We start from the raw sequence: 23,064 nt of genomic DNA on the forward strand, positions 1-23,064 counted from the left end.
TCACACCAGGGAGAGTAGCTCTAACTGCTTGTGGGGGTCATATTACTCATTCCCTTAGGTTCCCAGGGAGTACCCTTAATCCCCAGGAGAGAGAACCTCTATGAAAAGAAAGTATATGAAATTTAGTGTGCATGGGAATGATGAAGGAACAGAGGAAAAGGCCAAGGCTGTACTATTCCTACATTCTAGAACTCTGACCACTATTGAACCATGAGCCCGTTTCCCTCTTAAGTTGATTTAGGTTAGCTTTTTGGTGTCATCTTTTACCTCCTACGCCTCATGCTTTTCAAAATCAAGTAACATGTCCCCAACTTTGAGATCCTGTTGCAATACTCCAACAGTTTAAATGAATAGAACTACACCAGTTTGTAGTCCATTTGCCAATATAGAAAGCAGGAGGAAAATAAACTTTTTCTTTTGAACTCTGAGAATACTCTAAATTTGTCATTTATTTTTAAGCATGGGAACATCTTTTCAAAAGAAATCCTCATGGAAGCCTAACAATGCCCACACTGTCAACTCTACTCTGCACCTAGAAGAGGTACACTAGCTCATTCTTAACGCAACAGCACTTGAGGTTTCCCACTTCAATTCTCCTTTCAGGGAGCAAAGAATGGCATAACCTGAAGTTGTCGCAAGAAGCAATTACCTGAAGCATCTGGACTTGTTCAGTCAGATCTGAGAACAAAGTACTGGACTAGATGGTGTTCTCAAAGTCTTACCATGGGTCCTGGAATATTAGGGTTTGGCTGCAGCAGAAACTCCTCCCTTCACAACTATAACTACCTTTTGGGCTATCGGCTGGGACATGGGGGCCAAAAGGGCTTAGATATCTTCCACCTCACAGACCCAGTGTCTTCTAAGCTTTTCTACTTTCTTTTTTTTTTTAGCACCTGAAAACTTCACCTTTTAAGATTGCAAAGAGCCCCACTTAAGATTTAAAAGGCAAGGGCCAGGTGTGGTGGCTCACACTTAAAATCCCAGTGCTTTAGGAGGCCAGGTGAAATAATCACTTGAGGCCGAGAGTTTGAGACTAGCTTGGGCAACACAGTGAGACCCTTTCTCTCTATATATATACATATAAAAATACATAAAGAAAATTATTTACTTAAGAACTGCTACCCTGATTGCTTCCAGAGAGTCCAATTTAATAAATTACAAGAATGATCTGTTTTAGAACTTTAAGGTTGATTTAGTCCCCCAAAGAAGACCAGTGTGACTTTTTGTTGTGGGGAAGGGGAAGACTGTCAAGTATTCATATTCTTTTCTTTTGGGGTGGGGGGGTCTTTTACTGTGGTAAGATACATATAATATACAATTTGCCATTTTAATGATTTTATATGTCAATTCAGTGACTATTAATTATAGTCACAATGTTGTGTAATCATCACACCATCTGTTTCCAAAATTTTTTATAACCACAAACAGAACCTTTCCATGAAGCAATAACACCCAGTTGCTCCCATCTCCCAATATCTTGAAAAATCACGTATTTTCTTCCATTCCATAGACTGTCTTTTTACTTGTGTCTGGCTTAAATGAAATGCTTATTTTATTTAGCACTTTTTCAAACATTATTTAAAAGCACTTAGCATTATTTCAAGGCTCATCCACGTTGTAGCATGTATCAGAACTTCATTCCTTTTTATAGCTGAGTAATAATTAGTTATGTGTATAACTACATTGCGTTTATCCATCCATTTATGGACAGTGAGTTGTTTCCACTTTTTGGCTATTGTTAATAGTGCTGCGATGAAACAGCATACTTGGTGTATACTTGGTGTACAACTATCTGCATCTTTGTTTTAAATTATTTGGGTTATATACCTAGAAGCAGAATTGCTAGGTCATATGGTTCTTCTTTAACTTTCTGAGGAGCCTCTAAATTACTTTCCATAATGGCTGCATCATTTTACATTCCCACCAGCAATGTTAAAAGATTTAAGTTTTCCCACATCCTTGCCAACACCTGTTATTTTCTGTATTATTATTATTATATTATTATTGCCATCCTAGTAGATGTGAAGTGGTATCTCATTGTGATTTTGATTTGCATTTCCCTAATGACTAATGTTATAGAGCATATTTTCAACTGCATGTTGGCTATTTGTGTATCTTCTTTGGAGAAATGACTGTTTAAGTCCTTTATCAGTCCCTTTTTAACTGGGTTGTCTTTTTGTTGTGGAGTTGTAGAAGTTCTTTATATATTCTGTATATTAAATCTTTATCAGATATATGACTTACAAAAATTTCTCCCATTCTATAAACTGTCTTCTTACTTTCTTTATAATGTTCTTTGATGTCCAAAAGTTTTTAATTTTGATGAAGTCTAATTTATCTCTTTTGTTGTTGTTGATACTAGCTGTGGGTTTTTCATTACACCCTTTACCAAGTTGAGGAAATTCCCTTCTATTCCCGGTTTTCTGAGTGTTTTTATTAGGCAAGGGTATTAGATTTCACCAAATGCCTATTCTGCTCAATTTAAATGAAATGATTGTCTTTTTTCCCTTTGTTTTACTAATGCGGCATACTATACTAATTGACTTTCTTATGTTGAGCTTCCCTTGCTTTCCTGGGATAAATCTCATGTGATAACAGTATATGATCCTTTTCAAATGCAGTTGGTGGCCAGGCAGAGTAGCTCACACTTTTAATCCCAGCACTTTAGGAGGCCAAAGCAGGCAGATCACTAGGTCAGGCGTCCAAGACCATCCTGGCTAACAGGGTGAAACCCTGTCTCTATAAAAAAAGACATAATAAAATAAAATAAAATGCTGTCAGTTTGGGTTTGCTAGTACTTTTTGAGATTTTTTTTTTTTTTTTTTTTTTTTTTTGCGACAAGTCTCACTCTGCCACCAAGGCTGGAGTGCAGTGGCTCACTGCAACCTTTGCCACCTGGGTTCAGTCAGCTTTCCTGTCTTAGCCTCCCGAGTAGCTGGGATTACAGGTACCTGCCACCGTGCCTGGCTAATTTTTGTATTTTTAGTAGAGATGGGGTTTCACATCTTGGCCAGGCCAGTCTTGAACTCCTGACTTCATGAGCCACCTACCTCGGCCTCCCATAGTGCTGGGATTACAGGCATGAGCCATGGTGCCCAGCTCTTTTTGAGAATTTTTGTATCTATATTCCTAAGGGATGCTGCATTATTTATTGCAGTAAAGGCACATAACATAAAACTTATCATATTAACCATTTTCAAAAGTACAGTTTAGTAGTGTCAAACATATTCACAAAGTTGTGAAACAGATCTGCAAAACGTTTTCATCTTGCAAAACTATAACTCTATGGCTATTAAACAATTGGCCTTTTCCCTCTGTCCTCCATCCCCTGGTAAGCACCATTCAACTTTCTGCTTCTTGGAATTTGACTACTTAAGATACCTCATGTAAGTGGAATCATATAGTATTTGTCTGTCACTGGCTTATTTCAGTTAGTATAATGATCTCAAGGATCATCCATGTTGTAGCATTTGACAGGATTTCCTTTCTGTTAAGGCTGAATGATATTCCATTGTATGTACATAATATATTTTTTTATCCTTTCACCTGTTGATGGACATTTGAGTTGCTTCCACCTCTTGGCTATTGTGAATAGTGCTGCTATAAACATGGGTGTGCAAATACCTGTAATTTTCTTTTCTTGTGTCATTATCTGCCTTGGTATCAGTGTACTGGCTTCATAGAAAGACAGTGTTCCCTCAGTTCTATTTTTTGGGGAGAGTTTGAAAAAAATAGTATTAATTCTTTTTTAAATGTTTGATAGAATTCACCAGAGAAGTGATCTATTCCTGGACTTTTCTTTGTTGGAATGTTTTGATTACTGATTGAATCTCCTTACTTGTCATAGGTCTGTTCAGCTTTTCTACTCATCTAAGTTATCTAATTTGTTGACATACAATTGATCGTAGTATCCCCTTATAATTCTTTTTATTTCTGTAAGTTTGGTGGTAATATATACACTTTCATTTATGATTTAGTTATTTGTGTCTTCTCACTTTTTTGTGTGTGTAGCTAAACGTTTGCCAATTTTGTTGACCTTTTCAAATAACCAACTTTTGGTTTCACCAATTCCCTTTATGGGTTTTCTTTTCTTTCCTTTTTTTTTTTTTTTTTTTTTTTTTTTGAGACAGAGTTTTGCTCTTGTTACCCAGGCTGGAGTGTTATGGTGCAATCTCGGCTCACCGCAACCTCTGCCTCCTGGGTTCAGGCAATTCTCCTGCCTCAGCCTCCTGAGTAGCTGGGATTACAAGCACGCACCACCATGCCCAGCTAATTTTTTGTATTTTTAGTAGAAACGGGGTTTCACCGTGTTGACCAGGATGGTCTCGATCTCTTGACCTCGTGATCCACCCACCTCGGCCTTCCAAAGTGCTGGGATTACAGGCTGAGCCACCGCGCCCGGCCCCTTTTATGGGTTTTCTATTCATTATTTCACCTATCTCTGCTCTAATCTTTATTGTTTCCCGTCTTCTGATAGCTTTGAGTTTATTTGCTCTCCATTTTCTATTTCCTTGTGGTGTAAAGTTAGGTTGATTTGACACCTTTCTTTTTTAATATAGGCATTTATAGTTACACATTGTCTTCACTGCAATCTATAAGTTTTGATATGTTGCATTTTCATTTTCATTTGTCTCTCAAGTATTTTCTAATTTCCTTTGTGATACCCTTTTTTAACTACTGGTTGTTTAAGAATGTGTTAAGTTTCCACATATTTGTGAATTTTCCATTTTCCTTCTGTTACTAACTTCTAACATCATTTCATTGCTATCAGAGACATTTCTGACTTAATTTTTAAAACTTCATTAAAATTTATATTATGCCTTAATATATGATATATCCTGGAGAATGTTTCATGTATACTTGATAAGACTGGGTATTTTGCTGCTGTTGGGTGGAGTTCCACATGTGTCTGTGAGGTATAGCTGATTTACAGCGTTGTTCAAGCCCTCTATTTTCTTACTGGTCTTCTGTCTAAATGTTCCACTCATTTTTAAAAGTGAAGTATTAATGTTTCCAAAAAGTTTTGTAGAACTGTCTATTCCCCATTCAATTCTGTCAATATCTACTTCATATATTTTGATTCAGCATTTTCTTGGTTGCTGTAAACTTTTGACTGTTTTCCAGCATTCTGACAAAGTTATTTCAGACTTTTCCTTGTTTTTCAATGCTGCTGTGCTTGAGGGACAGGAACTTGGAGTTGCTATTCCACCATTTTGAACATGGGTCACCAAAGGTGACTTTTTGATACTAGCTTTCACTAGAACAGGAAAAACAAAAACAAAACAAAACAAAACAAAAAAACAGTCAATCTGTTCTCCAACAGGTATATTTATAGATATGAACAAGAAAGCTGAGCTTCTTCAGTAGAGGCCTTAAGCCACATTCCCTGCATCTATCTCTTCCGTTCCATGTTGGTTCTTGAGTAATCCCCGAGGAATCACAGGATTCGATGAAATTTAGTTTAAAAAGCACCATTACAAATCATTAAAGCCCCTTGATACTTATGTGTCTACTGCCAGTGATCTGACATCAGAAATAGTTAAATAATGATTTTGAAGTAGACTATCTCTTGCTTCTTTTTCTTTTTTGAGACGGAGTATAGCTTTTGTCATCTAGGCTTTAGTGCAGTGGCGTGATCTCCACACGCTGCAACGTCTACCTCCTAGGTTCAAGCGATTCTCCAGCCTCAGCCTCCCTAGCAGCTGGGATTACAGTTACCCACCACCACACCCAGCTAATTTTTCTATTTTTAGTAGACAAGGTTTTATCATGTTGGCCAGCTTGGTCTCGAACTCCTGACCTCAGATGATCCACCCACCTCAGCCTCCCAAAGTGCTGGGATTACAGGCGTGATCCACCGCTCCTGGCCTCTTTTGCTTATTTTCTAATTTACTTTTTTCAAAAAAATTTCCAACTTCTAGTTAATAAAATGCGTTTCCATTGAGAAAATTTGAAAAATATGAAAAAGCACAAAGAATGAAACTATCTGTGATCTCATCTCCAAGGATAACTGCTATCAACATGGTTACATTTGTCACACTTATAAGTCTAATTCTGGTCAATATTTTATATATAGCAATGATCACCTTAGCATCTATTTATTTATTCTAAATTAACAACTTTTTAATTCCAAGCATAGGTTTTAATTCCAAGCACAGGTTTTTTATGCTTGGAAACCTGTAATTTTATGAGATGAGAACATGTCATGTATTGCCTAACCTTTCAATCTCCATCCTCAATGACTGCCCCTCTAACACCTTCCTATAAAACAAATTAACAGGTTGATTGCTGATGATTAGCCTAATAAAATTTCAAAGTTGTAGGTTTCAACATCTTTGTCTTTTGTGCCTACTAGTTAAGCTCTGCTCTACTGAAGTTGTTTTTAAACATTTAAAAGCAGGACGCTTTGTTTTGAAATAAAATCTTGTATGAAACTCTAAAATATAAACAAAACTAAGTTTTTATGGTTGAAGTCTGTTTGTACATGTCTAAGTAAATAGCAGAAACAGTTGTAATTTTATCTGACTAGTATGTTCACAGCCAGTTCTGCTCAGCCTTCCAAATACCAAATCATTATGCAGAACCCCATGCTCTGTGATACTGTTTGAAAACTTCATTGCTCTGTTATACATCCTCAGTCAGTACTTTTAATGAATTGGTTGAAATTGCATTCTGTATCTCTTATGGCTCCTTGGACAATGTCTAACACACAGCAGGTATTAAAAAGTATTTACTGAAACTAAAGAAGGAAAATCCGTAAAGGGGGAAAGAATTGGCACATATCCATTACTAGTACTTCAAAAATTCTCAGAAAGTATCCCTACTGACAGTATAATTCAATAGTGTTAGATCTCACTGGTATTATACACTATTATGTTCTAAAACACACAATTTAACAAGTATTTTTTTTTAACCTGGATTGTGTTGCAGAATATTAAAAAAAAATTGTTTAATAAATATTTAATATCTTCCATGTTGAAGACACTATTTGAAGGGCTGTGGAGATTACAAAGATGGCAAAAATGCTGTCTCTCCTTTAAAGAACACATAATATTTGCCAGGCTCAGTGGCTCATGCCTGTAATCCCAGCAGTTTGAGAGGCTGAAGCAGGAGGATCACTTGAGGCTGGGATTTTGAGAAAAGCCTGGGCAACATAGTGAAACCCCATTTCTACAAAAATAAACATGAATAAAAAGCAAGTCTGGCATGGTGGTGTGTGCCTACAGTCCTGCCTACCGAGAAAGCTGAGGTGGGAGGATTGCTTGAGCCCAGGGGTTCAAGGTTGCCATGAACTCTGAGAGCACCACTGCACTCAAGCCTGGGTGATAGACCAATACTCTGTCTCAAAACAAATGAACAAAACTTAATACTCTAAAAGGGGAGAAAGTTTACGTAAAATTGCTAGAAAGCAAGCCAATATGCCAGACAGTATCAAGAAAATTTCAGTATTTTCTGAGTCAGAGGTAGGGAAATTTTGAAAGATGACCAGTCTAATACATAGCCCCATTAATAGGAGGCCATTACAGAATGTAGAAGCAAATAATAGGTTCTAGAGGAAGACAAAAACTATGGAAACAAACACTTCCCTCACTGCCTTGATCTTGAGAAAATAACCCTCCTCCCATGAAGAAAACATGACATAGAAAGAAGTTAGGGACAAGTTAAATGTGAGGTTTTCACAATTGGTATGTTAGAAATACCAAGAATGGAGAGATCAATGTGAACTGTAGTGAAAGAAACTTTATGAAATTGGTACTTAAATTGGGCCCCCAAGGATGAGTAGGATTTAAGAGTGATGAGAAAGCATTCCAGTTTAACAGGAACAACATGCACCAAAGCGCAGAGGCCAAGAGAACAGTTTCCATGAGGAAGATAGATGAAAGCACTCTGACTGGAGCAAAGAATGTTTGCTGGGCGCCAGGTTGGCTGAGTAGAGTGGAGCCAGATTAATAGTGGGTATAAAGGTGGAAACATCTAAAGACCAAGATGAAGATAAAAGAGAAGCTGCAACCTAGTTATAATGATAGTACAATTCTTTCTTTGTTAGAGCAGGGAGGGAACAGGATCTTGCTGTAGCTCAGGCTGAAGTGCAGTGGAACGATCGCAGTTCGTTGCAGCCTTGACCTCAAGCAATCCTTCTACTTCAGCCTCCCAAGTAGCTGGGACTACAGGGGTGTGCCACCACACCCAGCTAACTTTTCTACTTTTTGTAGAGATGGGATTTTGCTGTGTTGCTCAGGCTTGTCTCGAATACCTCGACACAAGCAATCCACCCACCTTGGCCTCCCAAAGTTGGGATTACAGGCATGAACAACAGTGCCCAGCAGATAATACAACTCTCAAACAAAGAAAACTACCAAAGGTATACAAAGGAGTAAGAACAGAAGAGAACAGGCCAGGCACGGTGGCTCAGCCTGTAATCCCAGCATTTTAGGAGACCGAGGCAGGCAGATCACCTGAGATCAGGAGTTCAAGACCAGCCTGGTCAACATGGCAAAACTCTGCCTCTACTAAAAATACATAAATTAGCCGGGCGTGGTTGCGGACATCTGTAATCCCATCTACTCAGGATGCTGAGGCAGGGAAAATCGCTTGAACTGAGTGAGGAGGTTGCAGTGAGCCAAAATAATGCCATTGCACTTCAGCCTGGATGACAGAGCAAGACTCCGTCTCAAAAAAAAAAAGAAAAAAGAGGTTGCAGTGAGCCAAGATTGAGCCACTGCATTCCAGCCTGGGCAACGACAGAGTGAGCCTCTGTCTCAGAAAAAAAAAAAAAAAGGAAGAGAACAGTAACAACAAATGAATAAAATGACCCAGAAGTTGGAGAAATAACCTGTGGTGCCAATCAACAGGGTTACTGTTTGGACAGGTACCCAATTTGAAAAGGAGGAAAAGATGAAGTTAACATGAGAAAGAATAAGATAAACACATGTATTTCCAGATGAAAATTAAAATAACCAAATTCTCTACTGTTGGATTGGTTATTCTATAAAATTAGTTTAATTCCTAGGTTGCTCATGAGGATGCTTTATTACATGGACATACTGGCTTGAGAGCTACATAAAAAACTTGCATTATCCCTTGGGTTAAAGCCAAATTAATGATCTGCCTGTTGAGAACTTACTGCACTTGAAGTTCAGAAGATCTGTAACATCTTCTTAAAAACACTTAGCTATCTTTGGCCTGTTATAGCATTTTCATATACTGCCTTCTCTGCCCCAGCCCAATCAGATTAATTGTGCTGACAGAATTATGGATGTGTTGGATCATGGTTGCATTCCAATGATTCAATCTGTAGTCCCTGGTACATAGTTTTCACTTGAACATGTGAAGTAGAAAGTTCAAGGTGACTGGACGAGTGCAGAGGTATTGCATGACTGACGGTGAACCTGGATTTCAGTACAGTACTTTTTAAAATTTAAATTGTTTTGAAAATGGCAAATGCCAACTGAGCAAAGTGGCTCATGCCTATAATCCCAGCACTTTAAGAAGTTGAGGCAGAAGGCTCATCGGAGGTTAGTAGTTCAAGACCAGCTACAACACTCTGAACTCATTTTTGTAATGTGGAATAGTCAACAATCAGTAGGGTAAAGTCGAAAATAGAATCTTTCAACTGAATTTGGTTTAAATAATCCCACCTTATTTACATTAATTACTCTTCCAAGTCTGACAGACACTCCTGACTCAAGATCAGACCATACTATCAGCATTTCCTCACAATAAGTATGAGCTTGTGTCAAAGACAAGTTTAAAAAACCATTTCAAGACTTGTTCAGTTTGTCATGCTTCTTCAACATTAATAATTACAAAAAAATTTTATCAATCCTACTTCAATACCTAGGAGTAATTGATCTTACCTTGTCAGCAAGAAGGCTTCCATCTCTGGTAGGAGCAACTGTTCACTTGCCTTTCCTAATTTTTATAAAGATTCAATGGCATTTAAGCCCAGGGTCTTCTTTGTCTACTACCATCAGACAATCTGAGTCACAGCACATTATCTAATTAATTCTCAGGTAATGGCCCCTCTCATCCCAGAATCTACAAAGCATTTTTCATTGAAGAAACAGACGGTGGCATTTTTCTTTAAAGGTTATATACTATCTTTGTCGCTAAATCTTGACAATTGATTTGGAGGCAAATGGAGCAGGGATAGGAAGCTATGGAACAGCTTTAAGAATGCTGGATTTGGAGTTAACTTTAGGTTTTATAATTTTTTTAGTAACCTTAGACAATTCACTCCTTTTGTGTCTCGTTTTCTAATTCTATAAAACGGAGTACTACCCCCTTCAAAGAGGTTTTGTGACGATTTAATGACTTTCTGTAAAAATACAATTACAGAGTCTTATCTGCATTTAGTCACCAAGAGAACCACTTATATGTCTGGGTGCGCATATTTTATGAAAAATTCAGGATTCATACTGTGACAAGAAAGAATATTTGAAACTGGACCCACCAGGTAAAATCCAGACAGTATGGGTCATTTTCTTCCTGCTAGCATTCTATTCTTGCTAAGGCTCACTCAAACTGAAATAACTTTTCATTCTCCTCTGTGGCGCAGGCTAGAGTGCAGTAGTGCGATCTCGGCTCACTGCAGCCTCCAAGTCCTGCGTTCAAGCGATTCTCCTGCCTCAGCCTTCCGAGTAGCTGGGATTCAGGCGCCCGCCACCGCGCCTGACTCATTTTTTTTTTTTTTCTTAGTAGAGACAGAGTTTCAGCATGTTGGCCAGGCTAGTCTCGAACTCCTGACCTCAGGTGATCTGGCCGCCTCGGCTTCCAAAGTGCTGGAATCACAGGCGGCGCCGCTGGGTTATTCTTAAACTCACTTCCATTGAGTACTTGCAAAATGCTCACATGCTGCTGTCCCGCCCGTTTAGAAACTCAGGCCCGTGAGCAGGACGTCCACTTCATTAGTGCTGTTTCACAAAGTCAGTGTAAAACGCTAGACACGGTACAAAATCCTCCAGAGGGGGCCTTCCTAACGCGTTAGCATAAGGATCCCTTGGGCAGTTCCAGAGAGGAGTCCATCACCGGACAGGAACCGGCCTTTCCGTGGGAGGAGAGTGTATTTCCTCCAGCGAAACCTGAATAACCAGCTTTCGGCTTGGGAGGCCGCGAGGCGGAAGTGGGCGGGCCCATCAATATAGCTTCCGGGCTCAGGCCGCGCGTGAGGCCGGTCGTCACGTAGGCCGCGGAGAGTCGGGCCGCACGCCTGCGCGCTGGGATGGGTAGGCTCAGAGGGCATTCCGGAAGCTGGGGCGCGGCGGACTGCGCGGGCGGTGGGACTCCGCTTAGTTTCCGGTGCGGCGAACACCGAAGTCCGGGAACCGAGGCATTTTCAGGTTTTAGGGTCGTTACGAAGCTGCAGGAGCGAGATGGAGGTGGACGCACCGGGTGGTGATGGTCGAGACGGTCCCCGGGAGCGGCGAGGCCAGAGCGAGGCAGGGAGGCAGAGCCTCGCTGTGCGGCCTCAGTCCGGGGCAAACGGGCTGCCTAAACACTCGTACTGGTTGGACCTCTGGCTCTTCATCCTTTTCGACGCGGTGGTATTTCTCTTCGTGTATTTTTTGCCATGGTGAGTATCTTGAATGCAGAATTGGAGTGGTAAGGATCTTAGAGAGCCCTTGCTCTGTTTTGGGCGGGGAGGAGACTGAATTGCAGAGAGTTTGTGTACGTCCAAGATGACACGGTTGGTGAGTGGCGCAGTCGGGTGCGTGGGGAGGAGGACTAGGGGCGAAATGTCCTTCCTTGGCCGGTCCATGGGAGTCTCCAAAGAAGTGTGGAGAAAACTTCGCGTCATATTTTCTCATGATTTGGAATGGAACCAGATAGGCTTGAGTTCCTGCAGCACCATGAAGCAACCGGAGAAGTTATTTTGCTTTTTGGAGTTTTATTTTTTCATCAGTCATTTGGGGCCGGTAGTCACCAGGTCATAGGGGTGTAGTGAAGATTGAGATCGTAGTGATTTGCGTGTTGCCTGGCAGTTGTAACTGCCCACAGAAAGCTATGTTTGACCATGAGCAGACCACGCAGCCGTCTCAAACTTAACATGTCCAAAACTGAACTCTTAGCAGCTTCTTACCCAGATTTACTTGCCTTTCAGTGTTCTCATTAGAGTAAAGGCCAACTTTATCCAACGTTACCTCCCAGAAACCCGAGACACTTTTGCCTTTTTATTACACACACCCACATATCCTAAAACACCAAGTCACAAAATTCTGTAGAGTTCACTTGTAAAATCCATGCTCTCCATTTTCATCGTTACTCACTCTGAAAAGACAATTCTGGCAGAGGGTAAAGGAAGGGAACTTAGAGAATAGGGCAGAGGAAGCAGATACCAAATGGAGTTAGATGGTGATAAGGAGAAGCAGTGAGATCAAAGAGGGCGCCTATGGGAGAAAAGCAGTGTAGCCCATCTAGACAGCTCTATTGGACTTTGGAATTGATTGTTCACTCACTGTAAGTTAACTCATTAGTCACGATGAGTTACTTCTGAAATTCTCACTGCTTCATAGACAAGTCACTTTTGCCCAATCCCCATCCCCCATCCCTGTATTTTCACAAAGATTTGGGAGTCTTAGGCCTCACTGTATGATTACTTGGTGTAGTAAGAGAAGACAGGACGAGGCACAGTGGCTCACGCCTGTAGTCCCAGCTACTTGGGAGGCTGAAACAGGAGGATTCCTTGAGTTGGGGAGGTCGAGGCGTCAGTGAGCTGTGAATGCGCTACTATATTCCAGTCTGGGTGACAAAGCAAAACCCTGTCTCAAAGTCGGGGGCAGGGGGCAGGGAAGGCAGAGGGATGAATGGGGAGGATGGCTAAAGGGATAGGGATTTTAATAAAATTCTCTGTCAAGCAATTTGTTTGAAAAAGGGAGTTTCACTCTCCCTCCCTATTTTGGTGGAGACTGATCTCAAATACAGTGGGGTGTGTGTGTATGTGTTTATGACCTGGGTTTTCAGCTCTGGATAGAAAATGGAGGCCTTACCTGAAATGTTCCAGGCTTTTTTTTTTAAATCAATATGTAAATCATTTAGGAATAGACAAGTGATGAAAACAAGATTTTCTGAAGTAGGCATGAAGTGTTAAACTGGGAAGATAAAGCAAATATTGCTGACAAATACTTGCTTTTTACAGACTCATTTGGTGATACCTATATTAAGAAGTTCATTCTTGAGTGAATTCTGAAAATGGCTACAAACGTCTTGAATAAAGAAGACAGGACTCTCAACAGAAGAATTCCAAATCTCCAAGGGACCCTTCCTTTCATTTTATACTTTGTTACTAATTTGCAGAACTCTATTAAATTGGTAGGATTTCATTCATTCCTCACTAAGTTGTTAAAATTAAACCCTTTGGTTCATGTTTAAAAACGTTTGAAACATCCGATGGCTTTACAGGGGCTGAATAGAAAAACATTTGTACTTAAAGGTTTTGTGGATTCATTAAGAAATATAGTAATGTCTTTCTTTTAATGTTTTAAGAGTTGTTCAGGATTTAATATGATGCAAGGAATATGGTGACTCATAAGCGAATGTTTATATGAATTCAAAAGTAAGTTATTCAAAAGCAGGGAAAGATTTTGAGAGAGGGAACAAAGTATTCATAGATTGCACAGAGGCTGTATAAAAATAAGATATACGGAAAATGTAGGCCCCTGGTGTATTTACTGGCTCTAAGTTCCAGTTTAAATTTTTAGGTTTCGTTGGACTCTATTTTGAAAAGATAGGTTATGGGCAACAGATTTATACAGTCTTAGCAAAAATAGGTAGTATGAAAGTATTGGAAAGCTAGCATGCACGCCCTCTTACCTGGGTATCTCCCCCTTTTTTCCTTTTAAACTCTTGAGCCTCCTATGTGTTTCAAACCTATTTTTTATTACTGTTAATAAATCACTTTGATTTATTTGCATTAAGTATGCTTGTGGCCAAAACATTTATTTTTATAATGTCTGTGACTTGCTTAAATACTTCAGCAAAGTCAGCATATTTACTCATTCAACAAATATTTGAGTCAGGCATTATCTTAGACACAGCAGTGAACAAAACAAAAAGGGATTCTTGACTCCATGGAACTTACGTTATATTTAAATCTAAATGCTATAAAACAAGAATTTATATTCAAGGGTTGATCAGCTAGTATTTAATCAAAAAGGCCGCAATCCCATAGCAGCTATTCTAAGCTGTAGTAACTAACAGAAAATGTTGGCTGGGTGCAGTGGCTCACACCTATAATCCCAGCACTTTGGGAGGCCAAGGGCAGTTGACCACTTGAGGTCAAGAGTTTGAGACCAGCCTGGCCAACCTGGTGAAACCCTGTCTCTACTAAAAAATACAAAAAATTAGCCAGGCCTGTTGGCACACACCTGTAGTCTCAACTACTTGGGAGGGCGAGGCATGAGAATTTCTTGAAGGTGGAAAGTGGAGGTTGCAGTGAGCCAAGATGGGGCCCTGCACTCAAATCTGGGCAAAAGAGTGAGACCCTGTCTCAAAAAATATATATTTCTCTTAGCCCTAAAGGTTTTACATGAGGAATAGTAGAAGTGGGCTCTTGAAATTACTTGCATTCAGTATATGCAAACTGTCTTAAATATTTTGGGGATATTTCCCTCCCTTTTAAACTGTAAGATATGGTAAATTCTCTGTGTATCTTCCTACCTTTCAGAAAAGTCTGGAATTGATTTTGGAGATTTTTAATTGCCTGATGCTGACTATAAAGTTAGCAATTACACCTTCAGGGTTTTTTTGCATCAACCTAAAGAGAACCATTTATGGAAGATATGGTTGAAACAGCTATAGGAACACAGAACTGGGATTTTTCACTGAGCACCAAATCGATTGTATGAACTGTTTCTGCACTGCTTGCTAATGGTTTTGTCTAATAAATGTTTACATATATAGCTGGTTTTATTGTAACAACTGGTGGTGAGATTGTGAGGTGATTAACGTGTGTGTGTGTGTGTGTGTGTGTGTGTGTGTGTCTATGTTTCTCACATAGTTTACTGTTAGGTCACACACAGACTTCCAATCATAATTCATATTATCTTTTTGAGCCTAAAATCAGCCAACTACCACAACTATCAGATATTCTGAAAATTTCTGGTATAATGAAGATGGAGAGATCTTGGTGTGAAGGTTTATTTTATATGTCATCTTGATTATCCTAGGAGATGCTCAGATTTCTGGGTTTGTCCATGAGGGTGTTTCTAGAAGAGATTAGCATTTGAATCAGTAGACAATAAAAAAGAGCCACCCACTCCACTATGGGTGGGTGTCATCCAATCCCTTCAGGTCCTGGCTGTAATAAAAAGGCAGAGGAAGGGCAATTCTCTCTCCTCTGCTTGAACTGGGACATCCATGTTCTATCCCTGGACATTGGTTCTCCTGATTCTCTGGCTCTCATACACAGACCAAGGCCCCTGGTTCTCAGACCTTTGGGTTTGGGTTAGAACTATACTATTAGCTTTTCTGGGTCTACTGTTTGCCGGCAGCAGACTGTGGGACTTCTCAGCCTCTATAATCACAAGAGCCAACCCCTCAAAATAAATGTCTTTCTATATGTCTCTCTCTCTCTCTCTCTCTTTCTCTCTCTCTCTCTCTCTATATATATATTTTTTTTCTGTTGGTTTTCTTTCTATGGAGAACCCTAACTTAGTAATATGACATGACTGTAAATGGTATTTTTAAAATGATGGCATATAAAGGTTGAATCTTTCCTACAGATGGTAAGAAATTGTACCTACCATTAAACTGTGCCATTTCAAGTAGTGACTGCTTACGTTGCCCACACTTTGAAGGCTTTTAAGAAGTAGATAAATGGGACACCAAGAAAAGTTGCAAACTTGCTAAGATAACAAGACAAAAAAAAAAAAGACATCAGAAGAAAATCAATGTGACTACTCTGATAAATTCTTCTGTAAATTTCACACAATTTCATATAAAATGAAATGATTATTTTAGTAGTTTCTTTTGAAATGAATTGGCTTATTAGCAGTTGCAAGGGATAGTTTTTAAGGGGCATAACTTGAATGTTTTAGGATGTAAAGAGCTGCAAATACTCAATCCATTAGTGGTAATGGGAGTACATTTGGAGACCAGCCTGTGAGCTAAGAATAGTTTTTACATTTTAAATTGATTGGGGGAAAAAAAGACTTTCAGGACATGAAATATATATGCAATCTGGATTTCAGTGTTGACAAAGTTTTACTGGAAAACATCCATGCCCATTCATTTACATATTGTTTATGGCTGCTTTCACACTACAGAGTTGAGTAGTTGTTAACAGATATATTATGGTCCACAAGGCCTAAATTGCTTTCTATCTTTACAGAAAATTTGCCAACTCCTTTTCTAAGGAGCTGTGCTTTAAACCTTGTTGGAGTTTAACTCTTAGGCCCTCCTGTGATAGATATGTTTTGTGATCAGAGAAATTCCAAGTACCCTTGACTTAACAGGTCCCATAATAATCCACATTAGGGGAGAGTGACACACATTTCATGAATGCAAAGAGAAGTCCAACCATATAAACTTAAAAATCAGTTTATCTTAAATTTTTTTTGAGCTAGAAATTGATTTCACATGAAAATATAACATTCTGAAGGTAAGTATTTTACAATTGTTGGCTGAATTATTTACAAAGTTATAATAAGCTTATAACCGGATGAAAACATCTGTAAAAATAAATAGGCACCCTAAATGTAAAAATTTTACATGTAATAAAATGATTAGTGTGTGTGTATATATATATATATATATATTTGTATTTGGAGCATTGACTCAACATTAAATAGTCAGTTTCTAGTTTGTGTAGCAGTACATAATGATTCAGGAGGTTTCAACTGGACAGTACTTAAAAGAGGCAAAACAACATTTCTATTTGATGTCTACAACTCTAAGTTGAAAAGACAAATCTCTGAAACTGCTGTTAAATAAAGAAATTAGTTTAAATGTTTCCAATAATACATTTCCAACTCACATCTTAACCAAATAGAAAAAAAACACACAAACTTTCTGAAAGCTATTAAAAAACTTGAAGCCCATGTTTCTAGTATTTTACAATGTTATAAAAGCAGTAATTAAAAACATTGATATATCAAATACAAGTTTACAAACTTTACATTATTTACAAACTCTCCATACTAAAAAATGATGTTAAAAATAAGCTTTCTTAAAAGATAAAATTTGGCATTCAAGTATTTCTAATGAGACTATAATTATCACTCACTATTATGGTTAAAAAAGGCTAGTAAAAACTATAGGTCGAAGATAAAATTTGCCCAAGACCTGGTAACTGGGTGAAGTTAGACTTTTGTAAGCAATTATTTTCTGTTTAACAGTATTCACATTAAATTATTTACGGAATTTTAGAATGTTTTAACAAGATTCATGGAATCAGTCAAGTTGCTAAATTTACTAGTTTATTGAATTATGAGGTTTATCCATTTAGGAATGTACAGAAAACTAGTTCTGCTTCTCAGTTATCTGGAGTAAACATAAAATCATTCTAAACCGCAATCAGTTTACCAGCATGGTACAAAATAAAATAACTAATGAAATAAGGCAAAGTAACTTATTTTTACTCATAAGTTACCATTATAATAAAAATTCATTTAATTTTCAAAGCCCTCTTCATGAAAAGTACTTGGGGTAAAATTACTATTTGTTCAGAGTAGAACAAAAGAGAAGGCTACTCTAATTAAACATTCATTAAAATTAAACTCTATATGTGAAAGGCAGAAATTTAATCTGGAAACCTAGATAGATTTTCAAATTCAAATAAAATGGGTTGACAACCTATAAGCAGGTAATATAGCAAAGAAAATGTACGCAGTTACTATGACATTCCCAATAAGAGGGGGCCCTATATTAATTCCTAACACTGGTGGTCAGCAGCCCAAAGTAAAACAAAATAAAGACCTTTCACATTTCATATAAAATTAGAAAAAAAAGTAATGAGATAAATAAATATACTAAAGTTTAAGTATTTTAACTTAAATGGCTAAAGTAATATTTATGAATACCTGTAATAGTCAAAGGCCTAATTTATCTTAACTAGATACTCTGAAAACAAAAGTTCTAGGAGCAAAATTCCATCTGATCCTGAAGATTTACAAATTGTTAATCATTAAGGCATTTTTTTCCCAAATACTATCAAATTCATAAGTCATTTTTTTAAAGACACTTAAAGGGATCATATGCAGTAGACTATCATAGAAGTCAAAAGCAAATGGGTGAAGCCCTTTTCTGGTTACCCATTAGAAAGTGCTTCTTCATAAAGCAAATAATTCTTTGACAAAAAAGTACCAAGCTATGTATCACCTAGTACTTCTCAATTAGCATAGTTTATAATAATCTCCACACATGAATACTGGTTAGTTTAATACTTGCAGGTCTACTGGTCACAAAATAAGAGGGACAAATTTAATTTTTATTCAAATATGGCAAATGAATTATTACATCTCCCTAATTTTGTTTTTAATGGCTTGCCAAGACTATTCAAAGGCAATTTCTAAAATACCTAATAAATTGATCATAAAGTTATATATGTGTATACACAGATACAAACACACACACACGTACATGTATAGTGATTAACAACTTTAAAAATACCATGGGCTTTAATTTTATGTATCACTAGGTTTGGTCAGTAGGTTCCTATTATATTTAAATGGCCTCTGAGAAGTAAAACTTCGTGTCAGTTTTACCAGTTACCTATTAGAATGTATGCTAGGTTTGTATCTTTGTTCAGAAGGGCAGCTTGAACCAAGACTATTATGTAACACAGGTCCTAGCCCTTTTACACTCTAAGATAGTGAATTATTACAAAAGCCACTGCTTTCTGGAAAAGAGAGCTTGGGCCTCTGATGGTATTTCAATCTATATGTATCTGTCATGCAGCTATCAACTGAAAAATAGGTAGTTAATGAAACTGTCTCATTTGGATAGGTAGAAATAGAGTCTAGTTCTGGTTGGCAAAAGGCATCAACAATGGCACCTGAGTTTGCCTGAAAATCATTAGTTGAGGAGTTGGATGGGCAGTTTGGTGTGTTGCCAACACGTTCTCTCACTTGAAACGTTTCTTTATGTCTTTCATCATTCATATGTTTACTCACTTCTAAACTTGGTTCTGAAGCTGTACTTAAACTGTGTTTCGGAAGATGAGAAGTAGCTTTAAACACCTCTGTAAGTTTGACATCAGGTGTAGATTCACTTTTCTCTGACTGTGGCACGCTGGTTATAGCATGTTTCTTTGGTGGCAAAGGGGGTGGTGGATTCTGGCAAAAAAGTTTTGGCATCTGACACCCATCAGATCTGCAGGCTGACTGACTTATACATTCTGTGGATAGAGAGTCCTCAGAGTAACACTGATCCATATTTTGCTGTTGGTTGAGAGGAGCAGTGTCTGGCTTTAACCCAACAGTTCTTGGGTGTGAAGACCATAATAAAGAAGGTTCATTTCTGTTCAGTCTCTTCCTAGAAGCAGAGTTAACAGCACAAAAAGGCAAACCTGTTCTCTCAGGATTTTCAATATTAAGCAACTCAGAAAATTTGCCTTCATTTGTTTTTTCCAGTTTCTGTTCTTCTGACTGGTGGATATGTTCTCTTGTATTATGATCCTCGGGTATTTGTAGACTGGATGAAGGAAATAACTTTCCATTGGTTTCATGTACACATGATCTGGAATATGAAAATAAAAACAAAGCTAGAACACCCTATGCAAATATGTGAAACTAGGAGAAAATAAGCATGTGTTTTGTAGTTTGATTTTCCCCAAATACAGTTCATATTTTTTTATAACGAAACCACAAAAATGGAAAGATATTTGCAACCATTAACATTTTCAACTCTCTCCAAATCCAAAATCTTTATGTCAGAATATGTGTGTTTACCAGAAACACCCATCATTACCAGAATCCCATTTCTAATAATTACAAATGTAATTTTAAAAACTCACTTCAATTGACAACACTAAAATTACATTTATTTGTGACAAAATGTAGAACTTGAGGAAAGTGTTAACAGTTAAACAATACCCTAAAACATCTCCTTGCCAAGATTCCAAACTTTAAAGGCAACAGAGGTAGCATATTTAAATTTTGATATGTAGCAATATAGTACGCTAATTATTTTATTTCGCTATGGTGGGGTTCTTGCTATGTTGCCTAGGCTGGCTTCAAACTCTTGGCCTCCAGTGATCCTACTGCCTCAGCCTCCTCAGTAGCTATGATTACAGACATGTGCTACCATGCCACACCCTGCTGTATACTAGTTTGAAATAATGATTACCTTTAGGTAATAGTTACCTTCTAAGGTAAGGGTAAATGATACTGTATTGCAAATTATTCTTCTCATATGAATTACATGAATTGAATTAGAATGCAATGGTTAAAGAGAGTTGAGGCTTTGCTAGGTAGATGGAGCTCCAATCAAATCTCAGCTCAATTGTTTTGGTCACATTACTTAATCTAAGCTTCAAATTTTCTCTTGTAAAATACCACCTACCTCATAAGAATGCTGTGAGCATTGAAACAGATAATCAGATACTGTATCTGGTACTTTGTACACTTTCTCCTAGATCCACATTCTATTAATGATTCCCAATAAGAAAGGCATCCTAATACTGTAGACCCATTGCTTTCAAAGTAATAATAAATATTTATGCCCTTCTGTTAAACAATGTGCCTATAATACATGTACTTAGGGAAAAAAATTACAGTTACCTTATCAAATGATTTTTTATTTGTAAATGTGATTCTGGGTGGAACTCATGAGATTTATAGCCTGCTTCCAAGTTCTTGAGTTCTTTTCTAAAGCCTAGGGTAGGGTGGGATGGGGAGGAGAGATGAGGAAAACAAAATTATTTAAATTCTTATAGAATTTATTTCATTTATATTTTTATAGATACATAAAGTTTACTATAAACAGGTAATTCTCTTCCAATTAAATAAAAGTGAATTCTTTAAGACAACTCAAAATAACAGTTCTTGTTTGAATACTTTGTACAAAATTTCTTCAGTTTATCATCACTGGAGGGTGTCATCAATGACAGAATAGTGCTGTTCCTGCTTGGTGATGCAGATCTGTGTATATGTTTCCCCTGTTACATGAGATACGATCTTTACTGACAAAGTGTTACGGTGGAAAAAACCCACATTTGAAGACTGCTGGCTTGGGCTGAAGTTTGGACTCACTAATTATGGGTAGGGAAACAAGCCTCTTAACTTCTTAAAATCTCAGTTTTCATTTATATTATGGGATGATAGTCCATTTTACCTACCTCATAGGAATATTAGGAACTTAAACTGAATTAAAATTGGTAGGAGGTTACTAAGACAGCATATAGAATATACAACTACTAATTAGCTACCATTTATTGACTGCTTACTCAAGTTGTGAAAAGTGGATATTTCATTTAATCTTTACAATAACCTTATAAAGAACACTATCATCTTGATGTTAGAGATGAGAAAACAGTGGCTTAGAATGGTTAAGTAACTTACCTAAGGTTATATAACCATATATATATATATATATATATATATATATATGGTTTTATATATATATGGTTTTATATATATATATATATAAAACCTTGGTTAAATATATATATGGCTATATATATATATACAACTCCATCTGTATGACTCAAAAGTATGTGCTCTTAACCATGATCCCATATTGCCTCCTTATAATTGATACTTAATTGATCCCCTGGTTTTGACATTTAATAGGCACCAGTTTTCGAATTTAATTTTAATGAAGTCTTATGAAAAAACTATACTAATTTACAGTGTGACTTTTGTTACTTCCAAGTATCTTCATACTTCTAAGCCTGCTACATAAGATTTTAGACACCAAATTAACCATTTCCTCTCTCTCTTTTTAATTACAGCTAGCTATTGATTAGGGCCTAAAGGCCAATGTGGCAACACATAACATATAGCAGTTCTATTTCCCTCTGAACAACGAGTCTAGGAGAATTCACTGGAGAGCCTTTAATAATATTAATATTCAGAGTAAAGCATTATCTACATTTGGATTTCTCTCTACAAAATATGACCTTAACTAAAACAGCTCTAATAAAAATGACTATTGTCCTCTAAACTTTAATACAACTAAAGGAAATTGATGTCCAGACTACAGATAAAGTAGGCCCAACTGAACAAACAAAACCCTGAAAACTAAAAACTATTTTAAAGGTTAGAGACAGAGAAAAGGGAACTAAGTGTAAATTAATTCAACCATTGTAGAAGACAGTGTGGCGATTCCTCAATGACCTAAAAATAGAAATCCCATTTGACCCAGCAATCCCATTACTGGGTATATATCCAAAGGATTATAAATCATTCTACTATAAGGACACATGCACATGAATGTTCATTGCAGCACTGTTTACAATAGCAAAGACCTGGAACCAACCCAAATGCCCATCGATGATAGACTGGATAGGGAAAATGTGGTACATATACACCATGGAATATTATGCAGCCATCAAAAACGATGAGTTCGCGTCCTTTGTAGGGACATGGATGAACCTGGAAACCATCATTCTCAGCAAACTGACACAAGAGCAGAAAATCAAACACCGTATATTCTCACTCATAGGCGGGTGCTGAACAATGAGAACACATGGACACAGGGAGCGGAGCACTACACACTGGGGTCCGTTGGGGGGAAATGGGGGAGGGATGGGCGGGTGGGGAGGTGGGAAGAGATAGCATGGGGAGAAATGACAGATACAGGTGAGGGGAAGGAAGGCAGCAAACCACACTGCCATGTGTGTACCTATGCAACAATCTTGCATGTTCTTCACATGTACCCCAAAAACGAAAATGCAATTAAAAAAAAAAAAGAAAGAAAAAGAAAAGGGAACTAAGACATTTGGATTTATACAGAAGTTTACCTAAGACTATCTAAGTTTTTTATTCCCCCTTATGGGAAAGCAAGTGCTTTAGAGCTGAGGACCTGAAAGTCTACAGGGAGCTTTTTCCTTTACTAAGGCATGAGGGGTCTGGGACACCATATACTGATAGAAGAGTCACAAGCACCAATGTATCGACAAAGCAC

General features: G+C 37.7%; 2 protein-coding genes and 1 long non-coding RNA gene across 8 annotated transcripts in view; 1 reads left to right on the top strand and 2 right to left on the bottom strand.

Annotated features, from left to right (window-relative positions):
• LOC120367770 (uncharacterized) overlaps nt 1–11,311 on the bottom strand; it is an 82,713-nt gene extending 71,402 nt beyond the window's left edge. For all 5 annotated transcript variants that reach the window (XR_012517032.1, XR_012517031.1, XR_005582063.2 and 2 more), the window contains exon 1: nt 9,858–11,311. This is a non-coding gene — a long non-coding RNA (uncharacterized LOC120367770). The remainder of the gene's footprint in view (nt 1–9,857) is intronic.
• On the top strand, nt 11,288–13,481 carry ARLN (allregulin). Its single transcript, XM_010340349.2, has 2 exons — nt 11,288–11,572; nt 13,136–13,481. Coding segments are annotated over exons 1-2 (201 nt in total). The 5' UTR covers nt 11,288–11,372; the 3' UTR covers nt 13,137–13,481.
• Nucleotides 13,482–14,473: 992 nt separating this feature from the next.
• USP53 (ubiquitin specific peptidase 53) overlaps nt 14,474–23,064 on the bottom strand; it is a 70,250-nt gene continuing 61,659 nt past the window's right edge. The window contains exons 16-17 of one of the 2 annotated variants that reach the window (XM_003929735.4): nt 20,718–20,811; nt 14,474–19,674 (exon numbers count right to left, since the gene is read on the bottom strand). In XM_003929735.4, the coding sequence (XP_003929784.1) occupies nt 18,801–19,674; nt 20,718–20,811 (968 nt within the window). In that variant the 3' untranslated portion in view covers nt 14,474–18,800. The remainder of the gene's footprint in view (nt 19,675–20,717; nt 20,812–23,064) is intronic. The other variant, XM_074396958.1, reaches the window with a different exon arrangement.

Source organism: Saimiri boliviensis, chromosome 3 (genome assembly GCF_048565385.1).
Source record: "Saimiri boliviensis isolate mSaiBol1 chromosome 3, mSaiBol1.pri, whole genome shotgun sequence".
Taxonomy (NCBI): Eukaryota; Metazoa; Chordata; class Mammalia; order Primates; family Cebidae; genus Saimiri; species Saimiri boliviensis.

Excerpts from the sequence above, each read along its gene's own strand:
- ARLN (XM_010340349.2), top strand. The coding sequence starts at position 11,373 with ATGGAGGTGGACGCACCGGGTGGTGATGGTCGAGACGGTCCCCGGGAG.